We start from the raw sequence: 19,776 nt of genomic DNA on the forward strand, positions 1-19,776 counted from the left end.
GCCCTGCCTCCCAGAGTGGTTAAACATAGTTTTACAGTTTAGTTATAGGTAAAACACTGGACCCAAGCACGGCACCATAATAGTGACTCACCCCAAATACGGGCTCAGTCTTGGGCTCTCTCTCCGTCCTTCGCTCCCTGCAGCCACTTTCTTGGTGAGTTCATCTACTCCTATGGCTCCAGCCTCTGTGAGGGTTTCTCTGCAGTCTTGGTCCTCTGTATTCCCACAGAGGGGAGGTTGAGGACTGGTGCTGGACACAGAGTGCCGAGCCAGGGATGGTGGGCAGAATTCTAGTTTCCATCGCTCAGTTATTTGATCGAACACAATCTACAGACTGCTGGGCAGGGAATTTGCAGGTGGAATTAGGCTTCAAATCAGCTGATTTGGGGGGATCATCCTGTATTAGCTGAGAGGTACTGATGTAATCACAGTGGCCATTCAGAGCAGAAGAGGAAAGTGGGAGGCTCAGAGAGATGAGGCAGAGGGAGGTCAGAGCTCTTTGAACCACGAGAAGGACTCTACCCACCATAGCTGGCTTTGACGGGGGCCCTGAGCCAAGGACTGTGAGTGGCCTCTAGAAGCTGAGAATGACCCCAGCCCACGGCCAGTAAGGAAACGGAGACCTCAGCCCCACAACCACATGGAGCTGAATTCTGCCAACGACCTCAATCAGCTTGGAAGCAGATTCGTCCTGCGGCATCCGCCGGAAAGGAAGGCAGCCTTGCTGACCCCTTGCTTTCAGCTGTGTGAGACCTGGAGCAGAGGAACCAGCCAAATCCACGTGGACTTTTTTTTTTTTCCGCGCACACCACGTGGCAAACAGGATCTTAGCTCCCCGACCAGGGGACGAAACTGTGCCCCCTGCAGTGGAAGCATGGGGGTCTTAACTGCTGGACTGCCGGGGAAGTCCCTCCACGTGGACTTCCGACCTCTCTACCTGTGAGGTAATAAATTTGCATTGTTTTAAGCCTCTTAAGTTTGTAGTAATCTGGTCCGCAGCAATAGGAAACCAGTACATCAGGTGACGTGCTCAAGCTGACTGGTGTCTCTGGTGATAGAGGGCTGGGCCTGGTCTCGGGCTCCTGTGCCCCATTTTTGCACTTCTGGAGTCTGGGGAGGGCAAGAGGGGAGAGCAGGTCTTATCCTCCACACCCAGGAGTCATCATCTCCTCTAGGGATGTGTTAGACTCAGTGTTGAGCGCTTTACATGAATAAACTTTCTTAATTCTATTGATGTTTTCCCCCAGGACATAGATGAGGAGACTGAGACACTTAAGTAACTCATCTGTGGTCCCACAACTAATCAGTAAGAGAGCTGGGGTTTGACCGCCTGGCTAACTGAGTCCAGAGTTCTCCACAGGAGTGGGCAGCTGCTCCACGGAAGCAGGTGAATGACACTGAGCCTGGAGGCCTGCCTGCCTTCCTGATTGTCCAGGCCTAGAGTTCCCTGACGCATCAACACAGCTCAGGCATCCAACCAACCGCAGCTCCTGGAATCCTCAGTCAGCACCTCCTTCTTACTGTTCTAGGAATTATCGCCCCCCCACCTCCACTGATCCTTTTTCTTTAGGCCAAATCTGCTGGTCATTCCCCTCTTCCCCTCAGAACATTATCCCCTCCCCAGCTATTACCTACGGCTTTAACTGGTTTCCCAGATCACTTGTCAGAGTCAGCATCCTGGCAGGAAAACTGGGCCCCTCACCAGATTCATTATATTTCTGCCCTCTACCTCTAGCATCTTGTAATAATAATAATAATTGCCATAATAATGTAATATTTACAATAACTACCATTTACAGGGATTTTGTTCTTTAATGCTCATAACAGCCCTGTGAAGGTTTTTGAGAATGCACACAGCCACTTTCTTGATAAAGAAATTAGATTTGGAGAAGTTAAGTAGGTCTGCTGGTAGGTGATGGAGCTCTTTTCACACCCACATGCTGATTTTACATAGTAGGTAAGCAGAGGTTTGGTTAAGTGGTTTGGGTGGATGACGGTCTGTAAGGATGCATAAATGGATGAATGGATGGAAGTAGGGATGGATGGATATTTGGGGAAATGGCTTTATGGTTGAGAGACTAAATGGATGCTTGGTTGGAAAGATGGAAGGATGAATGGATGGATGGATGAATGGGATGGATGGGTTGGGGCTTCCCTGGTGGCGCAGTGGTTGAGAGTCCACCTGCCGATGCAGGGGACACGGGTTCGCGCCCCGGTCCGGGAGGATCCCACATGCCGCGGAGCGGCTGGGCCCGTGAGCCGTGGCTGCTGGGCCTGTGTGTCTGGAGCCTGTGCCCCGCAACGGGAGAGGCCAGAACAGTGAGAGGCCCGCGTACTGCAAAAAAACAAAACAAAACAAAAAAAAACAATAATTAAAAAAAAATAAATGGAGGCAGGGTCAGAAGAAGCCTCACTGACGGATGGATGGGTGGATGGATTGGATGGATAGATGGGGATGGGTGGAAGGATGAATCAGTGGATATAGAGATGAGTGACCAGAGAGTTTGTAGAGTGGGAAAGGTAACGAATGCATGAGGTGTAGGAGTCTGCATCAAAGAGCAACTTCGGTTGGATTGTAATATGAAGTTGGACCTCTTGCTAGCTCCATTGTTGATGAGGAGACATCCTATTTAGCTATCTTGATTATTTCCCTTGCCCTGAGTCAGAGAAGTCAGCCTGACAATGTCCTCCAACTGCATGAGAAGGCGTTGTTTGTCCCCTAAGAAGTCAGGGAACATGGGAATCACCACTGGTTTTGTTTAAAGCCCTGAAGATGCTGTATTCACATCCAAGAAAGCGTGAAGGCTTGCAGAAAAGTCCAGAAGCTGTGTTTCATTATGGCCAGGATTGGGGTGAAGCCAGTAAGGTTATGTTGAGCAAGTACAGGGTTTTATCCTGTCATTGTTTTGTTTCTTCATGTGTGATATTTTGTTCATCATAGGTTTTTGCATTAATTTTTGTTATTTTAAAATACTGCATTAAAATATTATGCAATAAAAATATCATGACTGAGTTTTTTGGCCCTCCCTTAAATGTTGCACCCGAGAGGGTATGTCTCATTTCTTTCACCCTCGTCCTGGCCCTATGACGGAGCACCAGTTTCTGGACTTTTCTGTAAGCCCCTGTACCCCTGTGCAGGGGAAACTTATCCCTGTTCGGTTTGCTTCACTCTTGCATCTGCGGGAGGCAGGAACTCAGGGGCTGGAGCCCAGAGCGTGTCTGCCTCCAGGGCCTCCTTCAGTCACTTGTTGTTCACACATTCTCCCCGTCTACACTCCTCTGTTTTCGCTTAAGACCTTCTATGATATATCCCTACTCTGTCTGCAGTGTCCACTGCCACTGCATTCTTCACCAGTCCACAGCTGAGCTCCCTGTTCTGGGCACAGCCCTACCTCCACCCCTTTCCTCCTGCCTTGTCCTCTTGCCTCCACAGAAACTTCCTCTTCCTGATCTCCTGAATTAACCATCTGCACCACACACTGTTATGCTTCATCCCCTACTATTTTGGAGAGTGTCCTGCAGAGCCGGTTGATTTTCAGCAAGTTTGCACCCTTTTGGCCGTTAGTCTGAGTGGTCAGTACTCATGCCATGCTGGTGGTTAAATATTTGGAAAATCGGGTTTCCTGTATCTTGCCCTCCTCTGTGAAATGGAGGTAAAAATACCCAGGAGCTCGAGCTCAGACACAGAGCCTGACACGCTGCAGGCTGGACAGAAACGGTAGCAGTAGCAGTCGCTGTTGTTATTTATTGAGTCAGACGATAAAACGCTGGTGGCTTTAAAGGTGATATGTGAGGGGCTTCGGATCCTGGCTGAGAGAGGTTTGCAGGTGCTGTACTCCCCTCCTGATGACTTCCGGGTGCCGTGAGAGGGCTGGAGACAAGCAAGAATGGGTGTACTGGTTTGTGGGTGGACACGAGGCTTGGCGGGAACCAAAGACAAAGCACAGCAGTTGGGGCCGTGGGGAGGCTCCAGACCTGGAAGACGAGCAGCTGGTTTGCCAGGACCCTGTCCTGTGTGAGCAGGACATACCTGACTTCCCTTGCCGGCAATAAGAAATGGGTCTTGACTGTCTCTGGGCCACGAGTCACTTGATCTGAGTGTGGGTAGTAATTGCACAGTAAACATACGTTATGGCGTATGCTGTGATCAGTGCTGATAAGGGGCTGTCTGAATGAAAATAGAGTCAGGCTGGGCCAGAGGGAGTCTGCCTGATTTCACCATCGAGCCCTGCTGTGGTACCTCTGGGTGACTCCCCGGCCAGCCACTCAGGGACCCCGGCAGGCCCCTCCCACCTGCCACCTGCCTGGTCCCCTCTCTCCCTGGACGCCTCACCAGACTTGCTCAGCCATCGCTCGGACTGTCCCTCATCTGAGACACCCAGGCCCCCCACTCTTTGCTCAGCTAGAAACCTTGGGTTTCTAGCCCTTCAAGGCCCAGTTTGGGACAGTGCCTCTAAGAAGTTCTCTCTGAACAACCCCCTGCCCCCCTTTCTTTTTTTACTGTTTTTTTTTTTTTATTTCAAATGAAGTGAAATCAATACAGTATACAACTAACCATTTTAAAACATATAATTCAGAGTTATCCCATTTACTGATATAATTTCTGATCACATCTGGAGCACTTTTTAATGAGCAGACAGTTACATTCAGTTCTTTCTGTCTTTTTTTTTTTTTCTTTTGAGGTGACATTCACGTAACATGAATTAACTATTTTATTTATTTTTATTTTTTAATTTTTGGCCACACCACGTGGAATGCAGGATCTTAGTTCCCCAACCAGGGATGGAACCCGTGGCCCCTGCGGTGGAAGCATGGAGTCTTAACCACTGGACCGCCAGGGAAATCCCATAAATTAACCATTTTAAAGTGTAGAATTCAGAGACATTTAATGCCTAGAGAACACTGTGCAACATTGTGCAGTACCTCTCTCTAGTTTCAAAACTTTTTTTTTTTTTTTTTTTTGTGGTACACGGGCCTCTCACTGTTGCGGCCTCTCCCGTTGCGGAGCACAGGCTCCGGACGTGCAGGCTCAGCGGCCATGGCTCACGGGCCCAGCCGCTCTGCAGCATGTGGGATCTTCCCGGACTGGGGCACAAACCCGTGTCCCCTGCATCGGCAGGCGGACTCTCAACCACTGCGCCACCAGGGAAGCCCCACGCCAGATCTTTAGTTGCTGGTACGTGGGATCTTTTAGTTGTGGCATGTGGGATCTAGTTCCCTGACCAGGGATAGAACCCGGGCCCCCTGCATTGGGAGCACAGAGTCTTAACCACCAGGGAATTCCCAAGGCAGGGACCTTGACTGCATTGTTCATGGCTAAGTCCAGTGCCTAAGATGACCTGAAACAGTCAGGGCTCTACAGATAGTTCATGGTTAGCAAGTGCTTGTCCCGTGCTCATCACCTCAGGGTAGCAGCTTGTAGCAGCACACTGAATCCTCCCAGCAACCTTAACTGCTTTTCTGTGTCTGAAGAAAACAAGCAGTCATGGAGCCTGTTGGCTGTAGCTCCCAGGGAAAAGGGTCTTGCCTCCCAGCGGGCCTCATGCCTGTCACTGAGGGTCGTGTTCTGGGCCCACCCTTATGGGTGGTTGTGAGGAGGGGTCTGGGGAGGACCAGGGTGCCTTCCCTGGGGCCACGCCCATACTAGCTCTTCCCCAAACAAGTGTATTCTTTCATGCTTCTGGGATTTTGCTGGTCCCCCTGCCCGGCATGCCCTCCCTGCCCACCTTCTTCTGGAAAATCATCCCTACTTATCCCACACCATCCTTACACCTCTGTAGAGCTTTTTCCAATCCCCCCACCACTGCCCTTTCCTCCGTGGTGTCCCCAAGGCACTTCCTGCACCATCCTGTGACAGCGTGGCTCAAACGGTCTGTCTCTCTAGTAGCTTAAAGATGGCTGCACATTCTTTGTGGCTCTTCCCATCAAGAGGAGGTGCTTGATTCTCTTCCCCTTGTGACCAGGCTGGCCTTGGTGATGTGCTTGACCAATAGAACACTGTGGGTGTGATGTTCTGGGAATTCTGAGCCTAGGTCAGAAGAAGCCTTGCAGCTTCTGCCTGAGTCTCTAGGAAGGCTGCTCTTCGGACCCAGCTGCCATACTGTGAGAAGCCCAAGCCACGTGGAGAGGCCACGTGTGGACGCTGTGGTTGACAGCCCCAGCTCAGCCCCCAGCTATGGGAGAGCACCATCTTGGACACCCCGTCCAGTCAAGCCTTCAGATGACTCCAGCCTCAGCTGCTCTGTGACCGGCACCTCACAAGGGACTCCAAGCAAGAACCACCAGCTGGGCCCAGTCAACTCACAGAACTGTGAAAGATTGTTTTCAGCCATCACATTAAGTTTTGGAGGTATTTGTTCCTGCTGCAATAGAGAACATCAACAGTCTCCCTCATCAGACTCTGAGTACCCCCCAAAAGCAGTGATTCTGCCCTTATCACTCCAGATCTCTGGTCTGAGCCCAGGGCCTGATAAGGACCAAGTGCTCATCAAATATCCCTTGCGTGAATAAATGAAACCCATCAAAATTCCGCCGTTCACCCTGAGATAGAATAGATTTATTAGCAAGAGGTAATCAGGAAACATATATTTTTACAAAAATGGAAATTTCTTTTTTTTCCAAACAAGCTGTAAGTTGAAATATTGTAGGACTTGAAATAGAATTCTCATACCACTAGGTATTGCTTACAGCAAAAGTTGTCTGTTTGTCAGAGTGGAGCATGCCTGCCACTTCAGAGTTAACCTGTGTTTTCTATACTGTACAATGTAAAAAATAGATGGTAATATTCACAGAATAAGCACTACAGTACTATATTCCTGCTAGAAGGCATTTAGACAGGACTACAGTATATGCAATAAAAACACTTGGTTATTGATTTCCTAATTCTACAGTGTGGTACTATTTTTTTCACAAGGCATACAGACTTGGAGCATCTCAACGTAAGCTTGTAGTGCCCGTTAGGCAGCTCATAGAGGAAAAGTGACATTTTTGTGTGTTCCCGACTCGCAGTGAATGCTGGGCAGCCGTCGGCAGAAGTCGACATGACTTTGTGTTGTGATTCTGTTTTCCTCAGGAAGTTCCAGGGCCTTGTCCAGGGTTATCGAGACTGCTAGTCACGCTACCTGGCTTTATTCTCAGAGCCAGGAGCGACGTGGTGCCTGAACGAGGTGGTGGCCTCAGTGTCGCAGGGCGTGGTTCTCAGCGGACAGGACTCCTTTCCCTCCAGGTCACTGGGAGACACGGAGTTTTGAGACCTGCGATTTTGGCTGAAAAAGCTGCTTTGGAAATTGGCATCACCGTCAGCGGGAAGATTTGTCGATGACTGGACTTCAGGGTACGGTTCCCCCTCCCGCCTCCCCCCTACCCCCCACCCTGTTATAACAGCTACATGGAACATGCCGGAGGATGCTGTGTGGCCAGCTCAACCCAGGGGCCTGGGCTGGGGACGGACAGAAGCAGGACTGGTGCCAAAGATTCGTGTATGCACGGATTCTGTTTTCCCTTTGGGGGAGAGTGAGGGGCTGGGAAGAACAGACTAAGAGTACAGCTGTTTCAAGGAAACAGGCACTGCAGGAAACGAGGGATGGGGTGCGTGGACCAAGTCCTAACCGGTGCAGAGATTCATATTTTGGTTCTACAGGAATCTAAGAACAAGAACGGATTTGTATTCTTGGAGAAGCACATACTAAAGAAGAAAACCCAGAGAAACCAAACGACTATGTACAATATCATATAGCATGTGTCCATGGCGGTGGGCTGGGTACAGCTTCAGGTGGGGAGTTTTGGTTCTATTCGGAGAGAACACTTGTAGAGACTTTCTTCGTCCATCACAAAAGATTGGTCCAGTAAATATTGGGTTACCTGAGAAAAGGAAAAGAGAAAAAGGAATGGCAGGGCGATGGGACCTCCATAATGCTACGTGGACGTCGGGTGTCTCCTGGGAATCAGGCACTAGGGTGGAGGCGGGGAGCGGTGTCAGGCTTGCACATGAGGCAAAGATGCATTAAGCAGTGTTGTTTCTTAGTATTATTTTTTGCCTTTTTTGTCTTCACAGTAATATAAAATCACATATAGTCAAAATTACTCTTGACCACCGTTTCTTTGGTTGAACATTACGTGAAATATTTTGGGCTCATATTAAAAATCATCTCTATCTACATATCTAAAATGTTAATTGTAGCATCTAGGTAGTGGATGTACGGGTGTTCACAATTCTTTCAATGTTTCTGTATGTTGGAAAAACGTAGTTAAACACCAGGTTTATGTAACACCGAGAGAGATTCACCCAAGAGAAGACAGTGGAAACTGAGGCCGTGTAAGGAAAGAGCCCCCCTTATTTTTCGTCTCATGAGGCTCACTCCAGGGCAAAATCTCAGAGTGGAAAATCAGGAAGAGTCACCTCGTGGACTCAATCACTCTCCTTCCTCTTCCCTCCCCACTTCACACTGCTCTCAAGTGTTTTGCTGGATTCCTGTGTGTTAAATGTATGATGAGAGATCAGAGCCCAGATCTCATAGGCAAACCCCACCCGCCCTTCGAAAAGAATCTTTCCAAGGCTCATTGACTTGTCAGTTGTTTGGAGTTGAAGGTTCATGTTTTTCCACAGAAACTCAGAGCAGAAAGAAGAAAACACATTATATTTCTTAGCACGTAATTGGGAATCTTCTGATAGCTGCTTGAGAAAAATCAAGTCTTTGTTGCGAGCATCTTTGCTAATGGACCCTCTGCTACTGTGAGGGACGGAACCGGCTTCCTACGATGCTGATCACCAGTCACAGATGAAATGATTATTGTGTCTGATTAGTGGCTCTCATCCAGCACCTCTAGGAAGACAACCTCAGATACCACTGTCTAGATGAACTCATATCCACTGATAAAGATGTGGCGATTTTACAGCCATATGAAATAGACCAGACTTTTATAAATAGCTAGTAGCTTCCTGTGAACAGCGCTTTCTAGAGCACAAAATCTCAACCCTCCCAAACACTCTGGGAATCAGCAGACTGGTTAGTTAGTTTCCTCCGTCATGAGCATTTGTTTCCCTAAAAATCTTGCTTTAGCAGGAGACTGGCAGCAAATACCACCACTGCAAAGCTGTTAAGGAAAAGAGTCTGAAGGGCAGTAACATGTATTTGTATTGCATACGGAGCTCGAGGGCTAGTTTAAGAAGGGGCCAAGGCCTAATACAGTGCCTGGCACACAGTACATGCTCAGTAAATACTTGAGCGAATGAATGAACAAGGAAAAAGTGGCACAATTGGTTAACCCACTGATTTTTCTTCTCTTTGTGGCTGTCAGCTGTAAGACAGAGAGTGAGTTCACAGAACATGGCAGGAAACAGGGCAAGTCTATCACAAAGGAAAGTAGAAGGGAAAAATACTAAGAGCTTGATTTTCTGGTATGTTCAGGAGTGTGTCTGGAGCTGGATATTTTTTGTGAACTTCAAACTAGGAGGTTAAGAAGCTGGATGGGAAGCAAATACATCTCTGGGCAGCGTAAAAAAGTCATAGGATTCGGAGCCAGAGTCTGGATTAGCAAGCCCCAGTTATTTTAACTGTAAAATGGGGCTAACGGCACAGGGTTTGAGTAGTGAAATGAGACTAACATGCCAACCTCTCTCCATACAGCCCCACCACCTTTTAAAAAATGCGTATTAATCCAGTCCTGTAAGCTCCTTTCAGGGCTTCCCACTCTCCTTAGGACACGGCTCCAGATCCTTCTAGAAGCCCACAGTCCCACCTGGTTCAGGCTTGTCTGAGGCTACTCATAGCGGCTGTCTGCGGTCTCTGTGCTTCTCAGATGGGCCCTGTCCCCCAACCCCAGTACAGGCCCCTGGATTCACACTCTCACAGCACTCTCTGATTCCCGAATGTACAAGGTGTTTTCTCCCCCACTTTGTCTATAGCAGCAAAAGACTGAAACAACTTAAATGTCCATCAGTATAGAGGATCGAATAAATACATGAATTTCTCTGCAGCCGTAAGGAAGAAGGAGAATGCTTCTGCCTCAACAGGAAATATCTCCAAGATATGTTATTAAGGGAAAAAGGAATGATGCTGAAGCAATGTATAGTATGCTACAGTATACATCATAGTAAAAAAAAGTTGGCGTGTGTTTGCATACACACACAAAAAATGGGTGATACAATTGGCTTTGGGAGGGGAACTTGGAGGCTGGGGGACTTTTTGCTGTGTGCCCTTTCTAGCTATGAATTTTGAAACTGGTGAGCAGTTCGAAAAGATGTGATAAACACTGCCTCTCCTGCCTCAGGGGAGGTCAGACATGATTATAAACCATCCCATGGCAGGTAAAAATCAGACAGGAGCTGAAAGATTAGCACAAGCGCAGTCCAAAGGAGGGGGAACTCAGGGCGGGTCAGGGGACAGGGGACAAGAAGGGTTTCCGAAAAGAGAGGGCCCAGGGAACTCCGGGGCAGAAAGTGGTTGGGTGTGGAGCGGAAAAGGCAGGGAGGAAGGCAGTGCAGCCAGAGCCCTTGTGAAAAAGCGGAAGTGACTGGAAATGCTGCCGGCTTACCTTTGCCTGGTGCTCTATCTTGTACGCAGTTTGCTGAAACTGGCGAATCTCTCGGATGATATGGGATATCTGCGGGAAGGAAGGAGAGGTTTGGAAGACAGTTTTCTCTTAGTACCCCCTCCCCCAACCCCCCCTCCCCCGCAACCCATGCCACACAACAGAAGGGACATCAACAGCCATGTCTGCAGTCAGTCTCTTAATTCACCTCCTGGGAGACCCCACTGAGGCAGCGAGAGTTTCTTTAAACCAGCCACCTGCCTCAAAGGCTGACACTTGGTAAGAATCTATACATCTCCAGGTTATAAGTTATGACATAGAGTATTTGTCCTTCTCTGACTTATTTCACTAAGTATAATACCCCCTAGGTCCATCCACATTGTTGCAAATGGCAGAATTTCATGCAATTGATTTATTTATTTAACTATAGTTGCTGTACAATATTATATAAGTTACAGGTGCAATATATAGTGATTCACAATTTTTGAAGGTTATCCTCCACTTATAGCTATTATAAAATATTGGCTGTATTCCCCGTGTTGTACAACATAACCTTGTAGCTTATTTTATACATAATATTGGGTTGGCGAAAAAGTTCGTTCGGTTTCAAGTAAAGACACATTTTTCATTTTTACCAAGAACTTTACTGAACAACGTGTTCAGTAACCGAACGAACTTCTTAGCCAAAGCAATAGTTTGTACCTCTTAGAATTTCCTTCTTTTTTATGGCTGAATAACATTCCTCTTTCTCCATGTGTGTGTGTGTGTGTGTGTGTGTTTGTATACACCACATCTTCTTTATCCAGTCACATAATCTATAAAAATACTGAATTACTATGTCATATACCTGAAACTATCACAATATTGTAAATGAACTATACTTCAGTAAAAAAGATGCATATTCTGAAAGGTAAAAAGTGTATTTAGTAGGGTCACATGATAGATGATGAAGAAAGAATTGTTTTAAAGACTCAGAGATAATACAGTAAAAGAAAATTACCAATCATTTTCTCTGAGTAATGAAAATAAGTGAGTGATTTTTGTTGCTAAAAAGAAAAAAAGAATCTAGAGGTTAATTATACTATGTGATTAAGAGAAAAACATATGATTTGATCAGTAGTGCTGGCTTATCCAACATCCTAAAACAGCCCCCCTCAATTCCAGCAAGAGCTAAAGGCCTCTGCCACTTTCTACGTGCCCACCATGTGCAAGACCACACAAAGGGGCTCCCCCATCCTGTTCCCAGGTCAGTGCTGCCAACTTGCCTTTGACAGGGAAACCTTACCTATTGAACAAAATCTCAGGAGGGACCCCATGACACAGAACCAATACAAATAGAGGCTCTCTAGTTGGAGTGAGAAGACGAGAAGGTTGGCTGGAAAGCAGGCTCCCTGCTGGAAGGATCCTCATCTCCCCTCCCAGGGTCTAGACTCCTCTGGGGAAACTGGAAACCTACTTGCTTAGGAGGTGCTGCAGAAATGATTTTGCTGCGGCCACATAACACAAGTGCTTATCTGAACAATAATGGATGGGGTGCGAATAAAGGGGCAGGCTTTGGAGTCTGACAGACTTGGGCCCCAGACCCGGCTCTGCCTTTTCCTTAGGGGTGACCTTGGGCTGGTCATTGATTACTCCAAGCCTCAGCCTGCTCACCTGTAAGGTGGAGAATAATAAGAGCACCCACCCCTCAGACTGTGGGCATTAAAGGAGGAGATGCAGGTAGAACTGGCTCAGGGCCTGCCAGATGCTAGCTGCTCGTTTGAGGAAGTGACCGTTCTTACTGGAGAAGCTGGGTTCAGGCTCCCCAGTGCGTGTGCCGTGTCCAGTCGGCCAGGCCTGTCGGGCACAGCTCGGTGAGCCCGGGGCTTGGGTCTGGGTTTTGATGTCCCCCCACCCCTGCCCCGCTCTGCTGTGGGGAACGCACCATTCTCATCTTGGAGAAGTTGACCAGGCCGTCCTCCGTGTAGTTGGGCGTTCCCTCTTCGATGAAGGCCAGGTCAGTGAGGTACATCCCCAGGTAAGGGACACAGGGTGGGTCACAACTTTGAAGCAAATGGCGTTAACAGAAGTTTTTCACTTAAAAACTCGAGCCTCTACCAAGAACAGAACACCCCGCATGCATCTCTCGCTTTGCTGGAGGGAAAGGGATTTCTATTCGCCAAGAGTAATAGCAGCTCTTGGGACTTGGATTGTCAGCTGGGTGTGAGGGTCAGTCCTCCGGGGTGGTGGGGGTGACATGGTGCCTGCTGGGGCCTGGGGCGTCTCAATCACTTACCCCTCCCACCCCAAGCCAGAAGGCCCTCCTCTACCTCTCCGCTCTCCCTCCCAGATGGAGCCCTGGGGCTTGGCCGCCAGCCCCCTCCCAGCTCGCCTTTCCTTTCTGTCTCTCCCCTGAAACTCTCCATCCCGATCCCGCCCTAGAATCACATCCTGGGGGGCTTCACAGCACCGTGCCCTTTCCTGCCAGTCACCACCAGCCACCCCACCGAGCCCCTTGTCTCTTTCTTTCCCCAAGACTTCTCTCCCTTTACTTCTTCCCCACTGGGATCTCTGCCCACCCAAGCACTGGGCTGCCAGCTCAGGGAAACCTTGCCCTCTGAGATCACCATCCTGGATTTGGCTTCTGGGCGGGGGCGCTGGGTGAGACGGCTCCCACGATCGGTGGCTCCTGGGGGATGGCTTTCGTGGGGATGGTACTCAGCAGTATGGGCCGGACCTCTCTGATCTGTGGCTCTGAAGCAGGGGCTCCTGTTACTGTTCCTGCACAACTTGTTCTGGTGCCTCTGGGTGGGGTGCTAGGTTAAGGGGGTGACTCTGTAATGGGTCCAGTGGTCACTCTACTCTGGCAGAGCTCCCGATAGTTCGCCCAGGGGACTCCTCAAACAGTGCTCCGAAGCCTTCTCTCAGCTCAGCACACAGGTACAGGGACTCGCCTTTCTAGCCCATCTCACCTTTGTCTCCTTGTGACAGTCCTGCCACTCCAGAGGAAGGGGAGGCAGGGAGGATGGTAGAGCAAGAACAGAAACCTGGCCTCTGTCCCTTGCCTGCTTGCTGTGTGACCCTAGGCCAGTTCTTTCCCTCTCTGGTCCTCAGGTTCCCCTCGTACCAGAGAACTGATGTTAGCTAAGACAATTTTAAGTGATTTGAGAGTTGATTTTAGGTGATGCCCAGACACTGTTTAAATAAATTGATTCATATGATAAGAAACATTAGATTTTCACTCCCCCCTCCCTCCCCCCCCACTGCTCAAGGAGAGAGCTCATTTGGTGACAGCATAGCTTTGACACTTTCTAACACGTGCCGTTTTCCTCTTTTTTTCTTTTTGAACAAATAGTAACAGGTCTCACTCAGGAAGCACCAGGATCTGGCCAGAATTTAATAATATTATTTTGATTTCATTGTATTTATTTTTTATGGTAACCTGTGTATTTATGGCAAATACGCTGTTTTCCCATTTGCTGTATAGAGTTTTCCTTCTTATTTAAATGTATTTCTGGGAAATAGTGAGTTAATTTAAAGGAGACCATTAAGTAAATGCAAATATAGCTGACACATGGATACGGCAAAGTCTTGAAGGAGGTGGATGCTTGGAGTTTGGGAAACAGTGAGCAGGAGAAATGTTTTTTGAACTGTCGGTCTTCACCCTTTCATGGGTGTTAAAACCAATTTGGTGAGTGTTGACCAGATTTTTTTTTAATTAAAAAAAAGAGAGAATAGATGATATCTGGGTTCATTGCATGGACTAAAATTGCTTTGTGAAATTTTTGTTGCTGTTATGCATATATGCATTTGTATATAGGGTCACACTGTCAAATGCAATTTTTTTTTTTTTTTTTACTGTGAGTTGTGAAAAAGAAAAAAAAGCAAGAATCATACTGGTCACTGGCAGACCTCTCTGGGTCCTTCTGGCCATTATAGTCCATGACTTCTACATGCCTGGCTTTTCACTTCCTTTCCGTCAAACTCCAAGTCTGGAGCACAGGCTGGTGGATCTGATGGAGAAAGAGTTCAAAGGTCTGAGCAGCCGCTCTGGAGCTGGACGGCTGAGGCATTGTGCTGACCGGCAGGTTCTGGGGGGCGCCGCACTCCCCCTGCCCTTAATGGGAACCAGGTAGCCCGCAGAGCTCAAAGGACCTCTCTTATCTCAGATAGAGGCAGAAGTGGAGGCTGGGTGCTGCTCGCTGCCTGTGAATGACTGAAGGACGCAGGGTGTTTCTGGATGCCTCACAGGGGCTCTGACCACCCAGACCAGTGAAAAAAGTCTGGGAGTCCTTTGGTCTCCCAGGGAGGTGGATCTCCCTGAGGTGTTTACTGGGGTTTCTGATCCAGTTGTGGAAAGGTGATGGACGGGCAATTTAGTCACTGCAAGTGGCATTGCCAGCCCCAGCACCAAACCCTGTTCCTGTTTACTACCTTCACGGTGAGGGGTCCAGGGAACACCACTCTTAATTCAGCCATGTACACACACACACGCACACACACGCACACCCAACCAACCCAAATCCAGAGCCACGTAGGTAAATATATGGGGCTGTCGGAGTGGCCAGTGTAGGGGGCGGTGGGGACAGGTGTGGGGGACACGGGGCTGGTGGAGGGCCCCCAAAGGGCCCCACTGCATGGAGACAGACCGTGCTGAGCATCTGAGCGAGTAGGGGAGCACGGTAGGGGCTTCGTGTAGGCAAAACACCCAACCTATGGCTAGCTCTGAACTTTCCGTGTGGGCATCTGGCCCCTGTCAGGAGGGATCTGGCCTTGCCCTGGTACAGGGCGGGGCCAACAAGGCTGAAATTGTGTGTGTGGGGGGCGCTTCCTCTTTTGGCAGAGCTCTGCCATGCCTGTGTCTGACGTTTCAGGGAGCAGAAAGAGAAGTGCCCCGTCCCCCATCCTAAAAGCTGCTCCTGGCGTTCCGGGCAGGCCTAGACGGGGTGACACCTGACATCTGGATCTTGTCTGTGGTTGTTTGGGGCCCCCGCACTTGATGTTTCTACCAAGAAATTCCTGCTGATGTCAAGGGGGATGAAAGAAATTAACTGGTACTGGCGACAAAGTGAGATGCAGCTGCCCGAGGGGCGCTCCACCTGACCCCAGGAAACGGGCGGTGACGGCACGGGTCAGCCCTCTCCTTCACCCCGTCACAGCCGTGGGATGGGCTGCTCTCTCTTACAGGTCTCAGTTCTGGCATGGGGTGCAGGGAAATCAGGTACTCAGGTTATGGAAAAAAAAATTTTTTTTTCTTTTTCTTTTTTTTTTTTTGGCAATGTGTTGGCAGTGTGGGTGGGACTCGGGGTCCAGTCTTGCTTTCTGCCTCCTGGATACTCCCTGCTCTGTTGTCTCATTAGCAAGAGACTGGGCTTTGCTCTGTGGCCACAGACAGAAAATAAAGATGGAAACGGGTATTTGGCCTTGTCGGAGCCCCTGAGACTCTCGAACTCCAGGACTCTGGATCCATCATATCCACGTAGATAGATGGATGTTCCCCCCCGTTTGGAGGCGGCTGCGTGGTGACCTGCTGGTCCGCTAGCAGACTCGCCCCTCCAGAGCTGTTCCCATCCTCCACTGACGGGAACAGACGGGAGGGCTTTCCTGGTAGCAGCTGGCAGTGAGAGCCCGGCCCCTGCGCTCCTTCCGCGGGCATCCTATTCAAGCTAAAGACAAAGGCACAGATGAGCCCGTCAGAGACGGACGGGCAAAACCGGAGCTGGCCCCCAAAGAGCTGCTGACCACATTTTACGGCCGAACGTAGTTAGCCCTCAGCCAAATGTTGTTGGCTGGAGCTGTGGGAAGGTTCCGGTCCCTGGGTGGCTGAGAGGAGGGGACAGTCTCATGGGTTGGACCAGGGTGTGGTTTGGGGAATGAGAAGGGTAGATAACGCTCATCTGGGGGCGCCCGGGCAGGGGACTGAAGCACTGTAGGTGGGCCAGGGGATATTTAAGAGAGTGGCCAGGGACGGGAGGCAGGATTTGGGGGTAAAGGGAAAAGGTCACGTGCTAGCCCGGCTGCTGGCACAAGGCTGAATGATATAATGACAGGCGAAAAAGGATGCCCAGGACCTCAGAATGGGTCTGAGGACTTACGCGGTGGGGTCCGTCACGGGCTCCTTGTCTGCGTGGGTCACCAGCTGTGCCCACCACCTCACTGCACTCCCTCTGGCCCGTCCCCTGCCTGGTGAGACGACCCCAAACCCTGACACAACACCGCTCTAAGTATAAACCTTAGTGCCTCCGAAGAAAGAGTGCAGACACGTTTGCCCCAATCTGTCCTTCCCCTGCCTGGCTTGGCCTATATCTCCATAAGGCAGGAACCCGGTTTGCATAAAGGTCTTAGCGCCCAGATGCCCGAAGGCCACCTCCGCCCCGTGTGGCAGGGAGCAGAGGCGTCTGGGAGAGGCACTTACATAGGCCCACGGGTAACCTGAAAGAGGGAAGACAGTCAGCATGGGGACTCGGACAGAATGGGGGACCACGGACGCGGTGGAGGCGGCGGCGGCGGTGGACGAGGAAGCCATGTGAAGGAGGCAGATGGAGCAGAGCACCCTGCGGGCGGACGGACAGGTTGGTGAATGCACGGGGGGGGCAGCTCCCCGCAAGCACAATCCACAGGGGCTCCGCAGAGCCCAGGCGGAGGAGAGACGGCCGGACAGCACAGATGGGTGGAACATCTGTCTGAGGACACAAATAAAATGGAGATGGTCAAGGCAATGGCACACGGAGCCGGCACAAGGGAGAGACCAGGCACGGCAGGAAGAAAACGAGAAAGGCAGACGGGGCTGGCAGGGCGGGTGTGTGGTGTGTCAGAGCCACCGGCGAGGCTAGACGTGCTGGGTGGTCGCGGACTTCAGTGGCCTTGTACTGGCAGTGAGCGCGTGATCCCTCATGGAAGGGAGGAAAGGCATTCCCGGGCTCTATAAGGAGCCGGGACCCTATGGGGTCTCCCAGGGTCTCTCCAAAGTCCAGCAAGTAGCCAGCCAGGCAGGGAGAGAGAGGGTGAGGGCCAGCCCAACGGGGCACACGTTCAAGTGCCTGAGGGGAACACAGTGGCGGAGACTGGTGGAGAAACCCCAAGTGCGCGTCTCACCAGAGTGAGCAAACCCACATTTCACGTGCGCACGTGGCCACAGCACGTACCAACGGGCCGAGTCACCGCTGCCCTGGGAGAGCTGGCCTGGACCCTCATGGGAGGTAACCTCGGGCAAACCGTGGAGCACTGGCCTGGGAGGCCAGCCTGGGCCGAGGCCCGGCTCTGTCACCACGGCCCCAAATCCTTGGGCCAGCCACTAATTCCTGTGTCCTTGTCTGGAGAAACATCATGGGAGAATCTGTCTCACAACAGTGGTTCTCAACGGGGGCGATTTTGCCTCCCTGAGGATAGCTGGGCATGTCTGGAGACCTTCTTGGTTGTCATAACTGGGGGGGGGGCGGGGCGGACACTGGCGTTTCATGGGTAGAGGCCGGGGATGCTGCGAAACATCCTTCTATGCACAGGACAGTCCCCACGACAAAAACTGTCCTGGTCTAGGGACCTCCCTGATGGTCCAGTGGTTAAGACTCTGCACTTCCACTGCAGCGGGCGCAGGCTTGAACCCTAGCTGGGGAACTAAGATCCCACATGCCGCGTGGTGTGGCAAAAAAAAAACACAACAAAATCCTGGTCTAAAGGCCTTCTAAAGAAGGCCGAGGTTGAGAAGGCCCACCTCCCAGGCAGTGTTAATGGGGCTGTACACACCATGGCCAGGCAGGGCACAAACTTTGCAAACTGTAAGGTGTAAATTACTGGTAAAACCGTATTTCTTTGATTCCAAGATGCCATGCTGTGTAAAATGCCCTCTTGTCTTGATGACTAATTATCCAGTACAAAAAGGAAACACAATCATACGAAATAAATACACTGACTGTGAGATGTATCCTGATGTCAGAAATGGTAAAATGTAAAATAAAATGTGCATTTTGGAATCAAGGAATCCGGCACCACTATTATCAGCATCACAGCGACTGCACGTCTCAAGACTATTCCCGTGCCTCTCCTGGGAAATGCCCTGACACCTTGGAATTTCTCTGGTAGAAGATGGAGGACAAAGCTGACCTGCCCTGGGGGTCTGGGATGTGTAGGGGTCGGTCTTGTGGGTAGACAGATGGACAGACAGACAGACCTCCTGCTCCAGCCAGGGGTGGCACGTGAATGCCTCTGCAGTGTGGTTCTACAATTTAAAAAATAACGGTGACAAAATGACACACACTTACTTTTTCAGAGCTTCTCTCAGATTCTTAAATCTGCCCTCTGACGACACAAGCTTTTGGAGCTTATCAATCAAAGTTTTTGTCTAGAAGGAATTAGAAGTATTTACTAGCACATAGCACACATCAAGGCCCGCGACTCTGGCCCACACTCCAGGGCTTTGCTTTGCCTCCTCGAGATAGGGCACGGGGATTTGGGGACTTCCTGGGTCTGGGGACTTGACCCTGAACTCCTGAGGAGGCAGACACGGATCTTTGTTTTGCTTGCCCGTGTTCATACATCTTTCAGAAACACGGGAGTAGGGTCAGGAGGGTCCAAGTGTCAGGGCCCTGAGACCTGGGTGGTTGGGAAGGACTTGGCGGGGGTAACTCCAGGGACCTGGACCCGATACAGGGCGTGGCCGATGCTTCATCATCGTGATCTTTCTGCCTGTACCCAAAAGGTGTGACCATCTTCTCATACCTTCACTTTGCTATATCGGGAGCACCACCCAGATTTAAGAATCAAGAAAAAAAAAGATGGCAGGTGAACTGATCATCAAAGGAGAAAAGACTTTGATGGAGAAGAGGAAACCCTGCAGCAAAGGGTCCCATCTGCCAAATGACCAGGCCAGGCCCTGCCGACATATCAGGCCGGAGCAACTTGGGTGGCTGGAGTTTGTCTTAAGGGACCAGGTGTGTGCCTCAGAGCATGTCCTGGGTGGAGCCTGGCTTTGTGCTTCTCCTGCGTGACCTGGGGAAACCCCTTCACCTCTGAGGTCCTCAGCGCCCTCATTCATAAAACAGGGAGATGACTAGTGACCACCTTTCCAGCTCTAATCCTCAGAATCCAGAATGTGGTTGAGAAACCGGGCCGGAGACCAGCCGTGCATCTTATTACCAGAGGGGCTAGTCAGCCTGGAGGGGACACTGGCCACAGAGGCCAAGTACACCCCTGATCGTCGGGTCTAATTTTTATCTGAGAAAACTGCCTGCAGAAGACGACAAGCTAAATCTTCCTTCTGATGGAAGAAGA

General features: G+C 50.2%; 1 protein-coding gene across 2 annotated transcripts in view; it reads right to left on the bottom strand.

The window, feature by feature from the left end:
* Positions 1-6,537: 6,537 nt before the first annotated feature.
* Positions 6,538-19,776, bottom strand: part of RASGRF1 (Ras protein specific guanine nucleotide releasing factor 1) — a 103,344-nt gene continuing 90,105 nt past the window's right edge. For both annotated transcript variants that reach the window (XM_029238464.1, XM_029238465.1), the window contains 4 exons: positions 18,768-18,847; positions 12,455-12,572; positions 10,534-10,602; positions 6,538-7,860 (listed from right to left, as the gene is read on the bottom strand). In XM_029238464.1, coding sequence (XP_029094297.1) covers positions 7,768-7,860; positions 10,534-10,602; positions 12,455-12,572; positions 18,768-18,847 — 360 coding nt within the window. In that variant the 3' untranslated portion in view covers positions 6,538-7,767. The remainder of the gene's footprint in view (positions 7,861-10,533; positions 10,603-12,454; positions 12,573-18,767; positions 18,848-19,776) is intronic.

This window comes from Monodon monoceros, unplaced genomic scaffold (assembly GCF_005190385.1).
Source record: "Monodon monoceros isolate NGI ecotype Baffin Bay Population unplaced genomic scaffold, NGI_Narwhal_1 Super_Scaffold_21, whole genome shotgun sequence".
In the NCBI taxonomy this organism is placed as follows: Eukaryota; Metazoa; Chordata; class Mammalia; order Artiodactyla; family Monodontidae; genus Monodon; species Monodon monoceros.